The sequence below is a fragment of the Bombus terrestris genome, chromosome 11 (assembly GCF_910591885.1).
Source record: "Bombus terrestris chromosome 11, iyBomTerr1.2, whole genome shotgun sequence".
In the NCBI taxonomy this organism is placed as follows: domain Eukaryota; kingdom Metazoa; phylum Arthropoda; class Insecta; order Hymenoptera; family Apidae; genus Bombus; species Bombus terrestris.
In genome coordinates, this window is record NC_063279.1 from 11,571,372 (window position 1) to 11,593,073 (window position 21,702).

At 38.0% G+C, this 21,702-nt stretch overlaps 2 protein-coding genes across 3 annotated transcripts; one reads left to right on the forward strand and one right to left on the reverse strand.

Moving 5' to 3' along the window:
* Positions 1–299: 299 nt before the first annotated feature.
* LOC100644855 (dynein axonemal heavy chain 7) lies at positions 300–16,419 on the reverse strand. The gene is made up of 29 exons (XM_048409924.1): positions 16,065–16,419; positions 15,350–15,823; positions 14,656–15,036; positions 14,112–14,548; positions 13,921–14,036; positions 13,120–13,847; positions 12,254–12,911; positions 11,858–12,052; positions 11,594–11,725; positions 10,464–11,519; positions 9,874–10,051; positions 9,635–9,800; positions 8,344–9,349; positions 7,592–7,780; positions 6,404–7,482; positions 6,104–6,295; positions 5,821–6,047; positions 5,070–5,440; positions 4,668–4,848; positions 4,014–4,312; positions 3,758–3,922; positions 3,417–3,657; positions 2,940–3,229; positions 2,845–2,862; positions 2,735–2,755; positions 2,110–2,347; positions 1,887–2,038; positions 1,033–1,314; positions 300–740 (listed from the first exon to the last, which is right to left on the reverse strand). Exons 1-29 carry the CDS (start codon positions 16,280–16,282, stop codon positions 534–536), a joined length of 9,897 nt encoding a protein of 3,298 aa, XP_048265881.1. The 5' UTR covers positions 16,283–16,419; the 3' UTR covers positions 300–533.
* A 2,852-nt stretch (positions 16,420–19,271) lies between these two features.
* LOC100644971 (elongation factor Ts, mitochondrial) lies at positions 19,272–21,029 on the forward strand. Of its 2 annotated transcripts, none has more exons than XM_012313627.2 (4): positions 19,272–19,532; positions 19,901–20,056; positions 20,139–20,667; positions 20,755–21,029. In XM_012313627.2, exons 2-4 carry the CDS (start codon positions 19,901–19,903, stop codon positions 20,976–20,978), a joined length of 909 nt encoding a protein of 302 aa, XP_012169017.1. In that variant the 5' UTR covers positions 19,272–19,532; the 3' UTR covers positions 20,979–21,029. The 2 variants fall into 2 exon arrangements, with proteins under 2 accessions (XP_012169017.1, XP_003398913.1); XM_003398865.4 differs by having other exon boundaries at positions 19,324–19,532; positions 19,893–20,056.
* Positions 21,030–21,702: the final 673 nt, after the last annotated feature.

The following is a 21,702-nucleotide window of genomic DNA, read 5'->3' on the forward strand; positions in this document are numbered from 1 at the left end:
ATTTTTACAAAGACGTTGGACGGTCGATTGATCGGCAGGCAAGAGGCGAAGTGGAGAGCCTGTGACCCGGATGTATCGCCACCTGTTGTAGTGCCTCGCTTACGTGCGGAACGTTCCCAAAACGACACTCCACTGGGAAAAACAGCTCGGATTTTGATTACGGATTTTAAGAACGTCCACTAGTTTCCGCCATGAACAACGTGCCGGAGAACGAAATTTCGAAAGATGGACCGATTGTTTCTGAGGGTGATCGATAAAGCGATAAAATGAACAACGTTGAATAAAGTTTCTGCCTTCGATCCGACTATTTTTATCGCGATAAGGAGGACGATAAGCGAGAAAACGACTCGATCGACGGGCCCTCTTCGAGAATCGAATTAACGTACGATGCTTCTGATCGTTTCGTCGGAATTGAACACCAAATTCAATTATATCATCGATAAGGACAAGTATGCCGATGGGCGACGAGATATACGGCTGCATGATACATAAACGGAAGATAGTATAATCGTTATTCCAATGGGACGATAGGTTTAATCGGACAATTGGCAGATCATGGCTACGCCACGCAGAATCCAATGCTCCGGTGGATGGTCCGTCGGGAGCCATATGGCGATTACGAAGTTCGTCGAGTGGCCAGTTGTCGACAGAACACCTTTTCTCTCCGTGGTTTTGTACACTGGACAGGTATATGTGTATCTTTCCTCCACATCTTCCTTTTTCATCGGTATCAGCCAAATCTGCCGGAACGAACGCGACAGATTGTAGGACGAATTCGATTGTACGCTTGCTTGGCGAAGAAAATACAGGAAACAAGAGAATGAGATTTTGAAGAAAAACAAATAGATAGAAAAATATGAAAGTAAAAGAATCGTTTCTTTTATTCGCTTTCGGAGACTTTCTCAGTGTAAGAGATAGATAGTAACTAGCATATCGATAAGATATCAAAGAAAAATCAAAATTGTTTTCTTTTTGATTTGATTTTAAAGATATCTGAGTATGAATAAGTCAAAAGTAAGAAAACGTACTTACGTAGGGAACGACGTCGTACAAAATTTTCGGCAATGATTCGTCAAGTTTCATCGTGCTCATGTTGAAACGAGCTCCATCGAGGAATAGACCGTAAATGTAAACACCATCGGTTGGTGGTTCAGGGAAAACAGTTTCCTTCAAAGGGACAAAGTCGTAGACGAGCAAATCTATCGGTATCGAATATTTCCTCGCGTAGTTCTGTTGTGCGCCGGTGAGAAACGCCTGTGTGAAGTAGAAACCAGAGATCCAGAAGGATGTCGGTGGTCCTTCATCGTACCATAGCTGCAGCGAAAAACAAATAATATAGAAAGTCTCGAAAAGAAAGTATTATTTCCATCGAATCACTATTGATATCCTAAAACGAAAACTTCTTCTTGCTAAAATATCTTCAATCTAGAGTTTCATAAAGAAGTATAGAAGTATTTGAGCACTTACTATAAAAAGAACTTTTAAGATTGGATATTAATATATGTCTATATTTTCGAATTTCTTTCAAACTCTAACAACATAATGGTGACAGTGATGTCTCATTGCATCGCTAATAAAGTTACATGAAGTTTAATGTGACACATGTAGTATATTCAAAGAATTTTAGTACAGCGAGTGACCAAATATTTTCTCAAGTCATTCTATAGTACTTTGCTAGAATCTCAGACTATCTATCAAATGGAACAATTTATAAAGCAAAATAGCACAAATAAATAGTGCCTTGGAAAGAATATTCAAAGATTCATAAAATTTCGAACATCGCGTGAAAATGTTTCCTAAAAATATATACGTAATTACATTTCCCATTATGAGATCGCTATGATAGATAGCCGAAGATGTTTCGCGCGGTATATACGTGCAGATACCTGAAGAAAAGCGAGCCTCTTCAAGAAATCCTGTATATAACTGCCTAGCGGCTTCAACGACGGATAAGAGTTCCTCATCCACATCTTCGATATCTTTCCAGTAATTATCGATACGTAGACCTCCTCGAGGTCCGGGTTCATGATCACCAGACCTTAGATTAAGTTCACGAAGCCGTGAAAAATCGATAGACACCGGCTGGCCGTCACAAGCTTAGCCGTTTACCTTTGATCGCCTTCTGAACATTTATGAGGCTATTCCTGATCGTTTGCAGAAGCTTGTTGAATCTTCCCATTTCCTGGACTAGCACCGTGTTCATGCTTTGATTATATAACGTCGGATATTTCTCGAGTGCATCCACCAGATCGAAGTCGTCGGGCAACTTTGACAGAATATCAGACGCTACACCGTAGACGATCTCGTCGGGTGATTTTCCTACGTCTGTTTCCGTTTCTCCCGTGTCCTAATTGGAGGACGGAGCAACACAGGGTCTCGTTAGTCGTCCGCACGATTCGTCACGCAGAATACATTTAAGGAACCCTATTATATTTTGTGAAACACGAGGCGAGCCGAGGCGACCGCGTACACGCCTTAATTGTCTCGAAATTAATGAACGAAGATAATGATAACGACCGACCCGTGATACCAACAACCGAGATTTTCCGCAACGAAAGTGGCGAATATTTTTGATACAGATCGTGTCCACCATAAACCAGACTACGAATCTCCAGACTTACGATAAATAACAGAAAATGGTGCTTTAATAATCAATACATTTAATATGATTTAATAACTTTTCGCTTTGAAAATTCATAGAATAATCGAAGTGCACATAACAAAGTGGTATTACCTTTCTCTTCGACTTTTTCAGCTAAGCAAGCATGAGTTATATGAATAATAGAATAACAGTGTATATTTATTATTTACAGATTGAATGAATTTGGTTTTAACATCACTTACTTTAATATCCTGAATAGACTGCAGGATGAAACAAGATATAATATTAAGAAATCAAATTTCCATATGAAAATCAAGTTTCATAATATTAACCTCACCTGCGTTGCCAATAAGGAAGACAACATCGATGTAGTCTCCTGCTGATCCTTAATGATATCCGCATTGTCGTTCATCCCAAAGACACTAGGAGCAGTGGCCATTGGAAAAGATCTAATATATTCAAGAAATTCGTCATGATCACTGACTTCAGGTACATAGTATATACCACTAGGATCGAATAGGTGTTTTTTCTGTGCAATGACTTCCATACAATAAAACTTGACAAGAATCGTATTTAAAGTTCTCCTATCCCATTCGTCCGTCACGCGGCCACCATAATTACATTCGCCTACGAGACAAATTAATTTTGAGTGAGAATTGAATTTTCTAAAATAGTACACGATATTCAAGAATACAATTCGTTGATGAACATAGTGCAATGTTGGCCCTAGATGGGTTCTTTTAAAAAGAAAAAAGAAAAAGAGTTTAATCACTCAATTAACAAGTTTAACAAAGTCTAACAATTAATGCGATACCTGTTAAGTATTTCAAGGCCGTAAACTGAACGTCATCGTACTGATCCAAGAAGATTCTCAATTGCAGCGCACTGATCCGTAGGTCGGTCTCGTTGAATTCATATTGATTATTCCAACCGATCGGCCCAAATTTCCTGCGTTCTTGAACAATCGCGTGGAAAAAGCACAAGGAAAAAAGTAGCTTCTTGAAAGCCTCGTTTTGCTTGCAAGTTTCGAAGAATTCCTCATCGCATATTGGGTCCTTACGAACGAAAGAAGTATCAAGTATTGACATATGATTTTAAAAATGTTGCACGCTTCCGAAGATTTTATAAAATTCGGAACAATTATTTTTACATTACCTGTAAGAAAGATCTGATTATATTTGCTCTTAGTCCTTTCGGTGGCTCGTTGGTCATTTTCACACCATTCTGAAGGACGCTAACTGGAAAATGCTCCACTGGATAACTTGTCAGCCATAATCGGAAATCTGGATGCACAGTTCCAGGTGTGAAGCTTTCACAAATCTAGAAAAAGATTTTTCTCTCTCGCCTTTCAAATTTTTTGCTCCGTCATACCATTCTGCCGCTTGATGGTCAGTCAACAATTCGGTAATACCTTTTCCAAATGTGGCATAAAACTCTTGGCAAGGTGACAGTTCTGCAGAACCACCCAGGTACCATTTTTCACTCCCTCGTCGATTAGCTGGGCGGCGATAACTCCTTGTCCTTGACCCAAAGAGAGGGAGAACAATCGGTTTGTACCGAAACCTTGATCGTCGGCGAATTTCAGTAGAACCGCCATAGGATCGGCGCCAGGCGTTAACACGAATATGAGGGGACTGCAGGAATATGAATCCGCGAACGACGATACCAGGTCGAAGGGCGGCGGCTCGATGTACTGTTGTCCCAGTTGTTCTACCACGAATTAATCGAAAATCGTTCGCCTTAATACGAAGCTTCGATATAGCGTAATACCAAACCATTTCTTTATTTCTGTCTTCATCTTTATTTTAATATATCTACATTTATATTACTATTTTTCTATATATAGCGAGTCACGAAAATATTTGAATTATTTATTATATATTTAGGGATGTGTTGTACGCTATATAAAACTTTTTGAATTTTGGTTCGCGGCGTAATGAAGTACGATTGTTATGAATATTCGTGAATTATAGTTTTCGAAATATTCAAAATATCGCGTGCATGAATTCTTCTTGATAAATATGTAAGCAACGATGCGACGTATTTTTACATGAAGATTTTTCACCTTCTACAAATTGCTGGACGGCTGGCACAACTTTGTCAGGACGCATACATCGCAGCACGATTATTCTCTCGAAAGGGTTGAGCTTGTCGTAAGGCGCGGGAAACGTTAAAGTGTGAGGCTCCATATGATCAAAGATGGCTTTCCAATCATTCAGCATTGTCTCGAATGCGTTTTGAAATCCCTAAACGAAAGAGAAACGAATTAGTTACGAAAATGTATAACTATACTCAATGGTAATAGTATAACGAATACTCTCAGAATTCGAACTACGAAGTACGAGTCGATCATGATAAAATGTTCGATATAATTCGGACAATAAGAATTTATTTTTTAGAACTGTGACCAATCGGGAATACTAAGATCTCGAACATAAGTGCCTTACTGTACCACGTTTCATCGTACCATAAACCCTAGAATATTATTCAAACGACACAACTCGTCCCAGGATTTCGAGGGTAGCCATTTCGTGGGATTTGCGAAAGGATTCTCAAGGCCAACGCCGCCGGTCAACAGAAACATCCATTGAGGCATCGAGAGTCGTCCCTGCTTATTCAGCAGGTTCACCGAAAGCAGCAGCGAGAATAAAAGCTTGTCCTTCTCGAACAACGACCGACATATGTTCACGTAAAGTGAGTAGGTGAAGTGCTTCGTGAGGTCCTTCAGTCGTTGCTGAATGTCTTCGACCCGTTCCGTGTTGTCGATCGTGCTATTGAACAGATTCACGAACCAGGCCAAAGAGTATTGATACATCGGATCAATATTAGCCAGGACAGCTAGAGAAAATTTTATTCCATTAAGATTAATTCAATTTTCTTTTGAATCTGCGAAAACACTCTAGTGGATTTAAATTCGCCATACAAACGAAGTCAAGGAGATTCTACGAGTCAAAATATTACATCGGTATACGTAAAATGTTTTTTCAAATAAAACTTTAAGTAAACCTAGTTTCTTTAAAATATCATACTAGTCGATTCGCTTTAATACGATTGATAGTCAACAACGTGATAAAATTTGTACTTTACAAGTGTTCAAACTTGAGTTTTTCAAAAATGGAGTTTCCAACGCAATTTTATTATTCTCAATTTCCGTCCTATTTTGAACCATAGAATCTGCCTTATTGCACTTATACAGTAAAACGCTTAGTGTGTGTCACCAATCGTGAAGAAAAGAACGGTGCTGTAAGCAGCTATGGGCGTGTACTCCAATCTTGCAGCGTCGATAGACTTTTCCGTAATCTCAGCTGCCGTTTGTTTCGTGACTATCTCATCAGAAAGAGTCTTGGATGAACTAAGTACACTAATCGCTGTTTCATCCTCGAGAATATTTCCTTCTGCTGTCGACAGAACTTCCAGAATTTCGTCTTCGATCTCCTTCAGTTTCCTACGAAACAAAGTCGTTGGCGAAGATTGAAGAAATGTAATAAAACATTAATGTACTTCTTGTTGGCGGCTCCTTGGACGATTAGCTGATTCTTCTCAGACTCCAAGTCTGGTCTTTCTTTGGCTACCACAATACCGAGGAGCTGATCTTCCAGGCCTATCGGTGTGATCATGAAATTCAGTAGCGTTACCTTAACTGCTACCTCCGGTAAATAGTGGGGATTGCGTAATTTGGTTGTAATGTAAAATCTGTAAAAAAAAAAGATAAGTAAAATTCATTCCACTCAACAGTATAAACAGACAGTGTCGCAATTGTTTTTTAATAGATAAATGTTATTTATTTAGAATGAAATCTACCGGAAATTGACAGAGTACTCGATGACAGAATCCCCAACCTTGATACATTCCGCGCCACCAGACCTAAATGTTTGTTTCATCAAGAGCGGTTCCAAGGCAGCATCAAGCTCTTCGCCCACATTCTCTAACAGAACTGGCTGTCCAAACTGTATAGCATTTTCTAACACTCTCATATAATCACTCTGCGACAATCTAATAACATGAATATTATTTTCCTTCTCCATATTCTTCACCCATTTGTTAGCCTGGCCTTGAGGATCGATCATCAGAGGCCATCGTCGAGAATTCGTAACAATTATCGCGTTATCTATCGAGAACAAATCACTGGGCAAACCAAAAATATTCCAGGACCGTATCAACACAGGATCACCTAGAATCTGAGTAAGCTGATAGTCCTTCGTACAAATTACTTCCAAATCGGTGCAAATCTGCACCCAGTTGTCGATTTGTTGCTGTCTATACTGAGTGGTGAACACTCCTAAATAGGCCACGATCCCGGAGCCGATGAGAATGTCTCCCGTCAGCTTGTAATAACGTTCGCCCAGTTCCTTCGCAGTATCGGACCATCTGGTGTACTCTCCCCCTAAGCCGCCAATCAACTCCCTGGCCCTCCTTAATCTTGCCTCGCACTCGTTCACTTCGTCCGTCATCGCCTGGTACTCCGCTCTTCGTTCAGCCAACAGCTCCTCCAGCTTCGCCAACCTGTCACGCACTTCTTGGAGCTGACTTCTCTTCAAGTTCAATTGCCTCATGGCCTCGTTGTAGTCGGCCTCCGCCAAGGCCAGCGCTTGCTTCTTCGGCGCCACAATCTTCGCCACCTTGTCGTACTCTGACAGAGCGAAGACCCATCTACAGAGACCTTCACAGGCGGTAGAAACTTGTCTGATCCGTTCTGGATCGAAGTTTGGATTTGTTAAGATAGTGGTGCGGATCTTCGTCATGATCCTTTCTGGAATGTTGTCCTTATCGAACATTAATAAGGATTCGAGGAATTTCATGTCGCTCAATATGCGAAGAGATGGCCTCCAATAATCATCTATAACTCCATCTGGAGTCTTAACCTTCTCCGGTTTCACGTCCTAATAGGATAGAATTTGTATGGATCATGTTTTTATTCTTTTGATAAGCAGGGTTTGAATAAGTACATCTTTGTGGAGATTGAGTTTAGTTTGAAGTTGAAGATCGAACCTTTAAAATGCAAACTGCTTCCATCACCAATCGAACACCGGCTGGCGGTCGTTTCATGGATCGCACGATTTGAATATCCTGAGGAGTCAGAGTGTTCAAGGCATCGTTCGCCGCGTTTAATATTGGCATCACTTCTTGCAGATCGGCGTCGCATTCTGCGCGAATGGCGTTCGCTTCGTTCGCGACGACCTAGAAATTCGAACATTCTGCTTTTAAAAAATACCACAAAGGAATTTACGTACACGTACCGAGTTCCACGCATTCGACATACCGGACGAAAGTCATTTTTATTACGAGCTCTACAATTTTCGTATTTCAAAATCTCATTAATATTAACAGAGCGCGAGCATACGTTGTGGAAGCAATTTCAGCAGAAGTTATTAGAAACCGTAGAAAACATGAAATCCTTTTTACAGAGCGAAAGCTACTTAAATAACATCGCTGGAATTAACATTTGTGTCCTAATATTTCAAATTTAAAAGATATGTAGATTTCTGGAACTATATGCGAATAAAAGACAAACATACTTCAAACTACTTGCAATTATCAGTAAGGACGTACATTTACTTTATTCTCTAGTATTTTCATACCCCAAGGTCTCACTAATATCAGCATAACGCAAAGATGCATAACGGAAGGAATTCGAGAGGGAGTAATTAGAAACCGTGAACAAAGGTGGAGTGGCCTTTACAGGGCGGAAGCTTCCTAAATAAAATCGAGTGACTGTGATCTTTAAGCCGGCAACACCTTACCATGGCAGCCTCTTCGTCCCTCTTGACGACTTGCTCCATGGCAGCTACCTCCTCGCTTTCCCTTTGAACATCGAGAAACATGGCCTCCACGTCCTTAGCGGCGACAAGGAGCTTCGGTTGCAGCGCCACTAAAATCTCTTGCATCTTCTCCACTTGCCTGTGAGTACTGTCCAACTTTTCCAAGCCAGCTTCGTACCTTTTTTTCCCATCGAGCGCTTCCTTCCTCTTTTTTGCCAGCAGGTCCTTGAATGTGTTGATGAGCTCCAGGTACGAGGTAGGTGTAACGTAGTTGTACCTCTTTGACTTCCTTAGGAACTCCTTTGTCAACTCCTGCGTGGACATATGAAAGAATTGGCACATCTCGATGCAGGCGTCACGTTCCTTCTCCGTTAGATCGATTTCGCCCAAGAATTTAGTCGCCACAGCGAGCAATGCGTCCTCAGGCCAAGGTTGCAGCCAATCTATCGTGCAACAATTCACCAATGCCGGAAATTTTCGAATTCTGATACGAAAATTGTCACCAATAGGCGACATGGTGACCACGATATGCAAGTGTTCGCGAACAGTTTGTACGAAGAAATTGAACAAAGCCACGGGGCTGCCGTCTGTCTGCAAGGACCTGTCTCTCTGACGATCGATCACTCGCATCTTCTCGCAAATATCAGATATTTCATCAGGTGCAAATATGTTAGGAACTTCTCCGGAATTTAAAAGATTGCTAATGTCTTCCAGAAAGGTCTCTTCTTTAATTTGTGTATCCAAAAATAGGAAAGCTGTGTGCAGATCGCTGGCTGCGCTTTTTTTTAGAATGTCTTTTACGTCTTCGTGCCATTCGTATAGACCATACTGTTGAGACATTTCCACTTGAAACAATTCGTAATCTGAGATGTGAGCTGCTAATTTCGTTAACGATTGGCGCCCCGAACCGCCCACTCCGATTAATAACGCGTGACTTCGAGGCTGCATCATTATGCGACAGATCTTTGATAGATGTTCTACGGCGAATCTAGAGGGCAAAATAAAATAGAAAAATTGCGGAGATATCTGGAAAAAGGATCTATAAGAAAAAATGGTGAACTAAGGGAATTATGATTTAACGTTATTTAGTTTTAAAAAATATAACAGTGAACATAAAATATAACAAAATATAAAATATAACAGAGATAGGTGATAATCGAATAGTGCAAGTAATATTTCTATGATAAATATTACTAGTCCTATAAACCCTTTTTTCAGGAAGCTCCTCAATTTTCATCATTTTTTACTTAAAATATACGCAACCGAGTAAAACCTGAAAAGAACGAGATTCATCGGTGTCCTCGAAATGGAATTATATTCAACGAGATATTCTTCAGCTATGATTGCCAAGTGGTCTAAATCCTCCACTTCGGAATATAGCTTTTTATCCGCCAATGTGTCGTAGAAGTCACAATAAATCAGATTTCGAAGCTCTACTTCTGTCACCTAATTACGATTAAAGAAGATTATGGAGATGCTGATATTTAAAAACCTTGCGTATTAGAAGAAAACGTACTGTGCCAGATCTAGCAGTAAGTAAATCTTGAAACAGATGGTCCAGATTGTCATCCATATATTCTAACATGGTCCTTCGTATCTGCTCGACGAGCCACTTAATATCATGGTCGTCTACCAACCGATCACCATAAACGCGTAACACTTCGTGTACCCAGAGACGCTTTAAACTCGCCTTAAAACATTATGTCGGTCAGGAAATATTATATAGTTCTCATACATATTTATGAATAGTAACCGTCAAAATTGGATATATTTATTTGGAGCATTATGTTATCATTACGTTGATAACAAAACACAAAGAAATTTATCTCTAATCTCAATTAAGATTGTAAGCTGTTAAAAAAGTTGAGTTTCATTTACGTTATAAAAGTAGGGACATTTAGGGTCACCTTAACATTAATGCAAATGTGTAACTATGCTAATATCATTAGAATATCGAGGTTCCAAGGTCGGTAGAAGAAACCTAAGACTATAAATAGTCATACAGATCATGTCATTAGAACTTAAAAGCTTAAGATCGTTCTCCGTAACCCTACAACGTATCATAGAATAAAACAGAAATTTATCTGCAAATAAATACTTACAGGTTTAGTGACACTTTCAGGCGTACACAGTAGCACTCCTTGAATCACTCTGGAGAAATCTCGTAAGTTGAACAAGTAATGGCATTTGGCCGGAGTCGGTAGAAGATACACTCTAGTTTCTTTATAAACATCCAAGGTTCCGCTCACGATGTAGTCGACACTAGGAAAGTAATAGTCCGGAAATTCCTTGTTCGTAAAGTGCCATGTTACGATGGTAGAGAAGATGGTGTTGAGAACGTCATCGGAGAATTCGGAAATTCCCAGGGTAAAAAAGTGTCTCTTGAACCGTAGCGTGACGTCCAATCCGCTGGATGGAGGACCCATCGCGCAAACCAGCTGAACGTCCACCAGTTGTATAGGCGTCACTTCCTTCAAATCGTACCACGTCCAATGGTCCAGCCATTGCCTCAACAACTCTATAGGTGGCTGTGCTCCGTACTCTTCCTTCTGTGGCATGGAGATATCGTCCACGAATACAACCCAATACTTTCCTGGCGGAGCTCCATATAGTCCCTTCTTTCGTCTGTCCAATTTGTTCATGATGATCTCTTGGGTTTGATTGGCAGTAGTCTGTGCGGAGAATATTACGAAAAGAGGTTTGAAAATTTCTGGGTTGTTCTTCTTCAATAAAAATTCCATGATGTACACTGATTTCCCGGTACCCGTCGGACCGACCAAAAGGATAGGTTTTTGATGACAAATCAACAGTTTAAACAGATGAAAGTAACGAACAGTTTCGATCGTGGGGACAATTATCTGATTCATTGGTATGTCCTTTGGTATTACTGGAACGTCTTTTAGATCATCCATCCAAGGTCTCCATTTGCCTCTACCTTCTTTGATGTATTTATAATCGAACACCAAACCTGTCATTGGTAAATTTACTACGTATGGTTTCGATGGATCGGTGGTTTCTTCGGAAACATTGAAACGTTCTCTGACATCGGCGGGGAATTCTCTCTCTGTTAATGCTCTAAAGAGATCGCTGAAGCATTCACGGGAGTCCACCATCAACGTGCCGCCCAACGCCCAGATACAAGAAAAGAAGAAGCAACCCTGAAACACCCTTGACACTCGTCAGTTTCTCTTTCTTCGATAGAAAAGGCTTGACAATGTAAGTATTTATGTACCTCCACTTGTGCCCTTAAATCTAGATCTGTTAGAGTTTGGAGGTACTTCTCGTCATGGTACTCGTCGAGGAAACAATCGAATAAGTATGTCACAGACCTAACCATATTAGCGTCTTGCATTGTTATTAATTCCTGAAGGTAAAATTAAAAACACGTGAAAATAAGAATAATACCAGGGCCTCTTCACACGATAATTTGTTAATTTATAATGTTAGCAAATTAGCAAGTTTATTTTAATTGATTTATAAATGACATCTTTCGAACCTTAACTCCCCAACGAAGCAGATGCAAGAGTGGAGGACAAAACCTCATATACATCTCGTGCAAATGGTTTTTAAGATGCTCCGTGAAAGACAATGGTAAAGTGTTCAACCACGAGAGCAAAATTGGTTTCCAACCTAAACTAATTGGTTCCATGTAAATCATACCGCATCTTGACACTGTGGCAGGTGACGCGACCTATATCGATCGTAATAATTAGACTATGAGCTTTCGTTCCAACCTAAATTTTTATGAACGAAGCTAGAGAAGTAGAGACTAAATAGAAATTTGTTTCGCTCTATAAATATCATACACTGCCGCTCATAAATATTATAGCTTACAAAAGAAATAGATAAAACACTTTAAGTAAAGAGGACAGGATAAATTTCAGTAGGCTACCTCCAAGTCCATAGGCTCAAAAATTAAGTTCGTGGTGGGCGCTAGCTGGATAATTTCCCCAGAGGTCAGGCAGAGCTTTTTATTGTCATCCAGGACAGTATTCATGTTCTCGATCCACAGGGCGTCGACCGGCCCATCGAAGACCAACCATTTCCTATTCAGGTTGGTGGAAGTCGCGAAAGCTCTGTAACTGACAGCGAGCACGCCGTCGCTCCATTCGTGCGAGGCCGGGTCGAACTGACCGTATAATTGACCCATGGTGATCGCCTTTGGATTGATAACGGTTATCTCCACCCGGTGTTCGTCCATCAGCTTCCGTTCCTCTAACAAACCAAGACAATCGGCCAATATTCTATAAGCCGAGGTTTTCCCTCCAAATGGTAGACCAACGATCATGAAACCGTGTCTAACGATCATCATCTCATAGATCTGCTGTATCTTCTCCAAAAAGAAATCAGTACACTGAATATTAGCAGCGGCACACGCATCCATCGTACACGCGTTTAGGTGAGTATAATCTGGCGGTGGAAGAACGACTCCGGGAAACAAATCTGAAGCGATGCCCTCGAAAAGAGGCAAATCGTGGACCAAAAATTTTGGCAGGTTAACATCCAATATGCTTCTTAGCATGAGGATGTCTTCAGACTCGTCAGGATACCTGATCAAGAATCATAATAATTATAATCCGAATTAGAAAAGTTATAGTGTAAGAATTAGTATCTTATCTTAAATGATTTTGGGCATGAATAAACATTATAAATGATCGAAATTTTCTTTGATTACGGGAAATCAAATATGACGGAATTTTTCTTAATGAAATTTTTCGCAAAAGTTTTAAAAGTAATCGTCACATTCGATTCTCGTACCTGAGCTTTAAATTGCCAGCTGCAACGAGGACAGATTTCACTGCCCTCATACCATAATCATAATGATGCTGACTGCTCAACTGCTCGGAGCAAAGTCTGTAAGCTGTGACGATTTTTACAGCTAGAGGTCTACCGTTATAAAAGCCATAGGAGTATAGCGTGTTCTCGGCGATCAGCGCGTAATCCGGCACCATCATGGCCACGGGACGGAACAATGCCTTTAGATTGTCCGGCAACTCTGATCTCCCCGCGTAACCCGGATTCATCGTGATAAAAATGGCGCACGTTGGATCTAAAAAGATCTCCGTGCCCTCGAATACGATCTTCTCAGCGCCGCTGTTTATCGCTCGTTGAATCGTTAAAATTTGTTGCGCTACTACTGATAACACTTCGAGATCGATTCGATTGAATTCGTCAAAACAAGACCAGGCGCCGCAAGAAGCTAATCCTTTGAAGAATTTTCCTAATGCGAGGTAATCGAGGCCTTCGGAACAATTAAAGACGACGCACTGTTTTGCTACTGCTTTAGCGAGATCTTTCGTTGTCTCTGTTTTACCAGTTCCGGCGGGTCCCTCCGGTGCACCGCCTAGATGAAGGCTCAAAGCGCCGAATAGAGTTCGATAACATCTATCTGTTAAGGGAGTGATTACTAATCTTGAAGAATTGCCAAGGTACTCGTAACCATAACGTTGCTGTGAGTTTATCATGTAAGCCCACATATTTTCTTCCTGAAATAAATATTTTTAACGATAATCTTACTATTAAAAGATTTTTCTTTATTTTGTAGGAAGTTTGCCTGACCAGCCAATAGTAACGCAAGTGACACAACCATTTGAAATCGGTATTCTTGATCACTTTCTCCTGGTAAAGCGACGCAAGCACGTCTTTCCCATGGACATCCAGCGTAACTAAAGCTTCTACAATTGTAAATCTATATATTATATTTTGTACTAAGAAAATTATACTGAGAAGTATAGCTCATGAATAATCACCAAGAGTGATACGATTCTGTTTCGAGAGTTTGCCTCTGATTAACGATATAATGTCGTTCAGTTCTGCCTGACATTGATCCAAGTATCTCTTCATCCCTTGAACACCGTACGGCATCGATTCCTCTATACGTAGAGTCCAGTATGTTTTACCAACGCAAAGAATCGTTTGGCCTGGCCATTCCAGCACCCAGATCTTCCTCGATTTAGTAGGATACGCCTGGATCGCTAGCAGCACCTCATTTCGTATACTTTTTCGCATAACCGTTTCCAATTCGACCAACCATTTCTCTACTTGTCCTCTGGCAGCAGCTGTGGATATCGTCTCTATCAGTCGAACCTCTTCGTCCTCTGTCGATATCATAGCGACCACCTCGAGGTCCTCGTTAAAATGTAATCTATGTATTCCCTCGAAACATTTCTTTAGATGTGGCTGAACACTGAAACAAATCGTCATAAATATTTCAAAATATTTTATTTCAACAATAACACAATCGTGTATATTTGATTAATTTTTCCGAATCGTGTTAATAGCAGTTTTTATTACCGAGTCGGATCCTTAGTTTCAGAGAGAATTTCCAGTAACTCGTCGTTAGACAGGAAAAAGAATCTCGGGAAAAAGAGTCGTTTTCTTTCGAGGTAATCATTCAGACCCTTTTGAATGTCTTCTAGTAATCCGTAGCTCTTCTTTAGCCGCTCCAACATTTTATCGATTTCGACGACAACGAAAACGCGAGGATCCGCATGGACGGTCTTCATAATGTCACGCCAAGTTTTATCCACCGCGGAAAATTTTCTTCCTTCCTCTGGCATCTGTTGCTGTATATCCGGCGATGTGAAGATCGGCTCCAGGTACATCCAGATCGCCTGCACGCGTAGCCATTGGTCCAGAATATCTTGCAGCAAATGAAGTTTGTACTCCCATCTCCTGTTTTGTAGCGTTAGGTCGTTAAATTCCGATCATACTCGCAATATCTAGTATCGCTTGGAAAAATAATAGCTCGTAAAAATATTTTACACTCCAATTATCCGTAACAAGATGTTAAAAACTGTTGACGATCTATGTTTCATAGGCTGTAACAACCAAAAACTTTTTACAACAGGTATTAGTTGAAAAATAGGTAGACACACAAAAAGTGAATGAATATGTTAAAAAGGCTTGGATCTGTCTAATATTTTGTATATCATGAATACTACTATACTCTAATAGTTCTAACGTCGATTTTCATTAATTCTCTTACAAGATCCTTGCTTCAAAGGGCTTTATGTTCGGCGAATTCTTGATAGTAACTGTCCTAATGATGTGATCGTCTAAAAGAAGTTGTATATCGTCGACACCAGCGATGACATAGGTACCAGTATCCTTGAAAGGGTTCACCGTAAAGTATAAATCGGCCCAATCCTTCTCCATCTTATCCATGGCTCTTTCCAAAGTTGCCTCCTTCGACGCGTTGTCCGAGATGCTCTCGAACTGGCTGACGTATATGCCTAAATTCATGTCCAGAATCTTCGCCAATGTTAAATCGGGATCGACTTTTATCGGAATGTTTATGATCTCCGAAATTTGCTCCCAATGGCGATCCTTTAATCCTGGATTACCAAGCGTAAAAACGATCGGCATGTATTCCCTGAAGTCCTCGATTTTTTCCCGGACACTGGCTGCTAGCTGCCTCAAAGCTGGCTCTTGAAAACTTCTCTCCAGCTTATAGATCGTTCTGTTCGTGCAAACAGTTTTCATTAACCATTACTTGTCGGAAAAATATACGTTTTATCTTTATTGCTAAATAATTCTTAAGGAATATAGGAGAATAATTTGAATTCTAATTATAATAAGTTATTCGAACTTTCACAAACATGAATATAGAAACAGAAAATAAGGAAAGTCAATTCGTTTCGATCACTAAATATTCTAACAAGTAGATAATATTATAACGATTGCATAGCAAATATATCGACCTGAACGCGTATCCTACGTCGTTATCGATGTCCTCCGGATTATAAGAACCAATCATTGAGTTTAACCACTTATCCTGCTTAGTCAAAAAGTCACAAATTGCGTCAAAGAGTAGTTTGAAGGGCTTCAGTTGATCAGCGATCTGTTTACGACGTGGATATTGCGTTATATCCCAGCCAAACGATGCTTCTTCTTCGTTAAACTTATCGATCTTCTCCATGGCGGCGATCAGTCGGTTCTCTAAAGTCTGTGCCCTTTTCTGATATTTGTACACTTCTCCTATATCTCCCCAATGTTGAATCTCGTCCACCTGTTTCGCGTAAGACTCCAATTCTTCCTCGAACCTAAGATACCTAACTATTGAAACAAGAAATAATTTCAATAATTGTCAATTTCCTCGAGCACGTGTTTTCTCTTCTTATTAGTCAAGTTACTTGACTAATTTGAAGAAGATATTAGCACCTTTTAATGCGTGCTGAAACTCCAGCGTCTTAATCGCAACGATGCTTTCGTTCTCTTCCAAAATTTGTGGTACCTTGTGGTACCACTGAAAAACTTCGTTATTTGTGATTATCTCGATGTCAGTTAGAAGACGATAATCGGCCAACAACAAAATATGTTCGATTATTTGGTAGAGGTTCTGCTCCAAAGTCTTAAAAGTAACTTCTCTGTTTACCTTAATGAAGTTTTTAAGCTCTACAAGTTCGATTGTGTTGGCGGGCGTGCTCAGGGCACGTTCAGATATACTTTGATATCGTTCTGTAACACTAAACCGGGTTTGCCATTGTTTTATCGTGGAAGTGCGAATAGATTCATCGTTGTTGGTTAAAGTAATTTGAGACTTACTTCCTGGCCATATCTTGATACCTCTTGACGAGCGTATCGATGAGAAGACATTTTATTCGACAAGTGTTGTCGACGATTGTCTCGATGAATATTTTTCGAGATACCTTGAACAATCCAGTGAAAGCTGTCCTTTCAATTTCGACAGGAAAGTTCATCATGAGATTATGGTAATGTTTTATTGGTTCGTTGTAATCCTCTAACTTTTTGCTCTCGTCTCTTGTAAATCGTTCCACTTTATAATACTCGTCATCATTGTATAAATATTCATATCTGTAATAAGGATACGAATATATAATAATAAATATTATTAACAGTAATACAAATTAACGGACAGTGACCATTGTATACACCAGTATAGAAAACAGAAATAAATGATACAGGCAGTAAAGCAAATAACACATGATTAATTGTGGCGATTGGCCAGGATAATCAGATACTATATAAACAGAAATTATAAGTTAATATATAATAAAGATGAAAATTAGAATTTGCAATGAGTATCTGTGATTTATAATTACATTTTTAATTCCATTAATATCTGTTCTGGAATAAGCTTTTCTTGATCGACTAAGTCAATGATTTCCTGCTTCAGTTTTTGCACTCTGGATTCCTCTATATGTGGCTAGAAAGCATTTTTAAATTTATATGTACGTAGTCACGTACATTAAATATATCATAAAAATATAATAAAGGGAAATTTATACTTTTAAAAAACCTTGTTCGCCAGACCAATCTAAATAAAGCTGAGTTTCTAATTTTTCGAAATTTCTAACTGCTTCGCATAGCTCATCCAGGATACTGCAAAAGATTTCTTTAAATTTTTCGAAAGATGGATCGAAAGCCAGCTGCTTAGAGGTGATAATTATGTCCACATTAAACATGCAATTAATCGGCTGCAAATAACGAATAATTATTACGTGACTCGTTTTATTACAAGTAGAGTATTAATTCCATTTCTTTAGCTATGTTTATAAGATATAAATTTGCATAAACATCCATAATCTAACGATAAGAATTAAATAATCCACCTTGCCACGAATGATCAAGTCCATAAAATCTTTCAAACTGTATTTACACATTGACAAAAGCTGCGATTCCATTATCTTGGCAGCGCATTCGTAGAATCTTTTGAATCGTATTCGTTGCAACATACTCGGAACTAATGATTTTCTATTATTCTACGGATAAACGAATGAACGCCAATTTTGTTAAAATAGAATAGAATAAAATTTACAGTAAGAATTCGTGAAATTTTACCTCGAGAAAGATATCCTGTATTCCATCGTACCAAAAATTCTTCAACATATTTCTCGCTTTAATAATTTGTTTATTAATCATCTTGTTAAATCCCATCAAGTCCCAACTTTCTTTACATTGTGCAATTTGCTTTACATCAATCAATCGAAAGTCGCTGGAAAATAATCAATTAGTGTTTCAAAATGAAAGTGTAATAAATGGCCGATTTTTTACCGAAATTCGCCAACCCAATGGTCTAAGGACATCCTCATGCATGGATTTATTAGAAATAAATTGTTCTGTAAATTGTCGCGGCATTCTCGAATATTAACTGTCGATCCAGGTACGATATATCTCATGTAAAGCGATTTTTTATCATTGTCTTTCTGCTAAAGAAATGCATATTTTTAAAAAATGGAAAATTACAATACATATATAAAATATAGTATAACAAATAGAATTGAAATTTCAATTGAACCTTTAACAAATAATTTTGTACAGGAACTTGAAGCGCGTATTGCAGTATTGCTTTCTTAATATTTCTTGTATAAGTATCTCTGATCTCGATTAGCAAGCTTTCTGTGTAATAAGCAAATCGATCTCTCAAATGATACGGGACTAAAAGTAATATCTTCTCTATAACGACATCCTGAATTTGTACTGTGTGAACAGTATCAACCCCATTGCAAATGTAATTGTAATATCGGTTTACGTCTTCGTCATTGTTTAAATCTATATCTACATTCGATAATTCAGGTTTGGTGATTAAACTAACCATGTATCTATAAGTAAACGTTATTTTAAGCTCTAGTTCAATTTCCTTACTATAAAATTTTCTTTTACAATTCTAAAAAATTTAGTAAAAGTTCAAATGTTTCGCTGACCTACGGAAATTTTCTACTTTTAATCGTTTCCCTGTATACGTGACACCGAATTTACGTTGCTTTCGCTTCTCTTCTCTTCTTGTACATTTGATACATTTCATTAATTCTGGTGGCAACGAAAATAATGGCTCAATTTTCGTTTCAACTACTTTTAATATCTTTGGAACATCTTTGGCGCGTATTTTTTGAACCGCCGGACGCGTAATACCCTCACATGATGTCATTTCCTCACAATCACATTCCATGTTGAAACTACTTGTTATTAGAGACCGAAATATCGAAGATATCCTATACTTAGAATACAACTCCAGATATATCTGTATAGTGAATATATATTTTGAAATTTTAATAAAACGAAATTAGAAGTTGCATGATGAAATGTAATTCAGAAAATTGATGTTTATTGCTACCTTGCGATTGAATTTTGCATCGGCATAGACGGCGCCACTTTCGGACTCAGTTTTAGTAGCTGGACTACATTTTTATCTTTAAGCTGTGTTCACGGTAAGTATATTGCAACATAATATTTTCTCGAAATTAGAAGTTCAAAGAATAATATCACTGTATAATACTTTACAATATAATGCGTTAAAAATCTCTTTCTATATATTTAATGTCATTAAGTTACGAATAGAGCAACTCTTATGACTGCAATTGACTGTAGTTTCTAGGCAACGAAATTGATCGACTTGTATAGTATTTATAAAAAATTTCGAATGAAAATATTATTTTAAGGTCATTTGATTATAATTGTCATTATATTTAAGTAGAATATGATTCAAAATAAAGTTAAGATATTTTTAGGTTAGGTCTCATTAATGTAATATTTTTTCAATCTTCTTTTATGTGAAATAACGTAAGTAGCATTTCAGATGATTCTACGTCAATTTTTTCGTTCAATACATACAAATTATGTACTTTGCTACACATCAAAAAAAACATTGTTAAGCAAATTGCGCAAGAAAACTGGATATACATTTGTAAATTGTAAAAAAGCTTTAGAGTTAAATGACAATGACATAGTAAAAGTAAGTCAAGCATTAAGCTATGTAAGAACATCAATTTTTAATTATTAATTATTATTAAATATTAATTTTTAAAATATTGTAGGCTGAACAATGGTTAAGGGAACAGGCTCAGGCTCAAGGATGGTCTCAAGCAATGAAATTAAAATCCAGGACGACTTCTCAAGGATTAATAGCAATGATCATTAATAATAATCATGGAGCTCTTGTAGAAATTAATTGTGAAACAGATTTTGTTGCAAGAAATAAGAAGTTCTATGAGCTAACAGAGATCATACTTGCTGCTGTATTAAAACATGGAATGACAATTGAACAGGATTCATTAATCAAGAAAACTATATTATGTACAGAAGCAATAAGTAAATTATATGCAGATGATGGTAAAAGTTTAAGTGATCATTCTGCTTTAACTATTGGACTTATAGGAGAAAATATTAATATAAGGCGTGCATTATGTATGAGTGTACAACCAAGTGTACATCTATATGGTTGCATACATCCTACTTCTGTAAACCCAGTATCTTCATTATTTGGACGATATGGAGCATTCGTGGTTTTAAAATCTGATAAAAAGAAAAATACTTTGGGAATGCAACTTTGTCAGCATATTATTGGTACTTATATTTATCTTTCAGTTAATCTACCATATTATTTCTTTATATGTAAGTATAGGTTTGTAGTAATATTTGTTTCAATATTAGGCATGAACCCAACCAAAATTGGTGATGCAAAGGTAGATCAGCCCCATGATAATGTAGATGACGAACCTGTTATGCTGTATCAAGAATTTTTATTTGATCCTAGTATATCTATACAGCAGTTATTGCAAAGTGAGCAGACTGAAATCTTGGACTTTGTACGCTTTGAAATGGGTGAAACACTCGAAGACAGACAAGAATTGGATTCTGTAGAAACTTGTGGTTAAAACGATTGGAATTCGTTTAATAGATCTATATATTATATCTTGTACATATTTCAAAAAAAACCATGATTACACTTTTAAAAGATAGCGTAAACATTATGCTTATCTATTATTATGATATGAGTAAAATACTTATATTAATGCATTTTTTTTATTGCATATAAGTTGTTATAATAGAATCAAAAAGTAATACAAATTATATTATATGAAAACTAAAGTATTTAGTTATTCTTCAATGGTACATACACTTATCAAAAAGTATAATCGATTTAAAACAGCGACATCAACGATAAAACAGCATTATAAACGCAACAAAGCTTTACGTCTAAAATTGTAGATGATATTCAGATTATTACTCTTCTTCATTTTCTTTATTTACTGAACATATATTAGATGATTTTAATTTGTTCCTTCTTCGCATGAGCTTTACAGATTTCCAAAGCCACATTCGCGAGTCTTTTTTCCAATAACGAGCAATATCTTCTGGTGAATGCATGACACCCTAAAATACACAATTTTATAAATAATATATTTTATGATATTATATATCAAAATTTATAAATCATACTTGAAAATTCAAAATGTCAGAATGTTGAACAGATTTCTTATAGGGCAACATATCTTTAGTATTTAAACCGAACAATTCTTGGTCAATATCATCGGGTGGTTCAGTTTGCACATCGCTTGTTCGACGAAGCGGTATCATATCATTTCTGGATTCAATTTC

Bases quoted from the DNA above. Each gene is read 5' to 3' on its own strand.
- LOC100644855 (XM_048409924.1), bottom strand. From the start codon at position 16,282: ATGGAGAAGATCGATAAGTTTAACGAAGAAGAAGCATCGTTTGGCTGG. The intron at 13,848-13,920 runs GTCAGGCAAACT...TATTTATTTCAG, and splicing joins ACTTGCGTTACTATTGGCTG to GAAGAAAATATGTGGGCTTA. The intron at 9,350-9,634 runs GTTTTACTCGGT...TTTGCCCTCTAG, and splicing joins ATGAATCTCGTTCTTTTCAG to ATTCGCCGTAGAACATCTAT.
- LOC100644971 (XM_012313627.2), top strand. From the start codon at position 19,901: ATGATTCTACGTCAATTTTTTCGTTCAATACATACAAATTATGTACTT. The intron at 20,057-20,138 runs GTAAGTCAAGCA...AAAATATTGTAG, and splicing joins ATGACAATGACATAGTAAAA to GCTGAACAATGGTTAAGGGA. The intron at 20,668-20,754 runs GTACTTATATTT...TTTCAATATTAG, and splicing joins ACTTTGTCAGCATATTATTG to GCATGAACCCAACCAAAATT.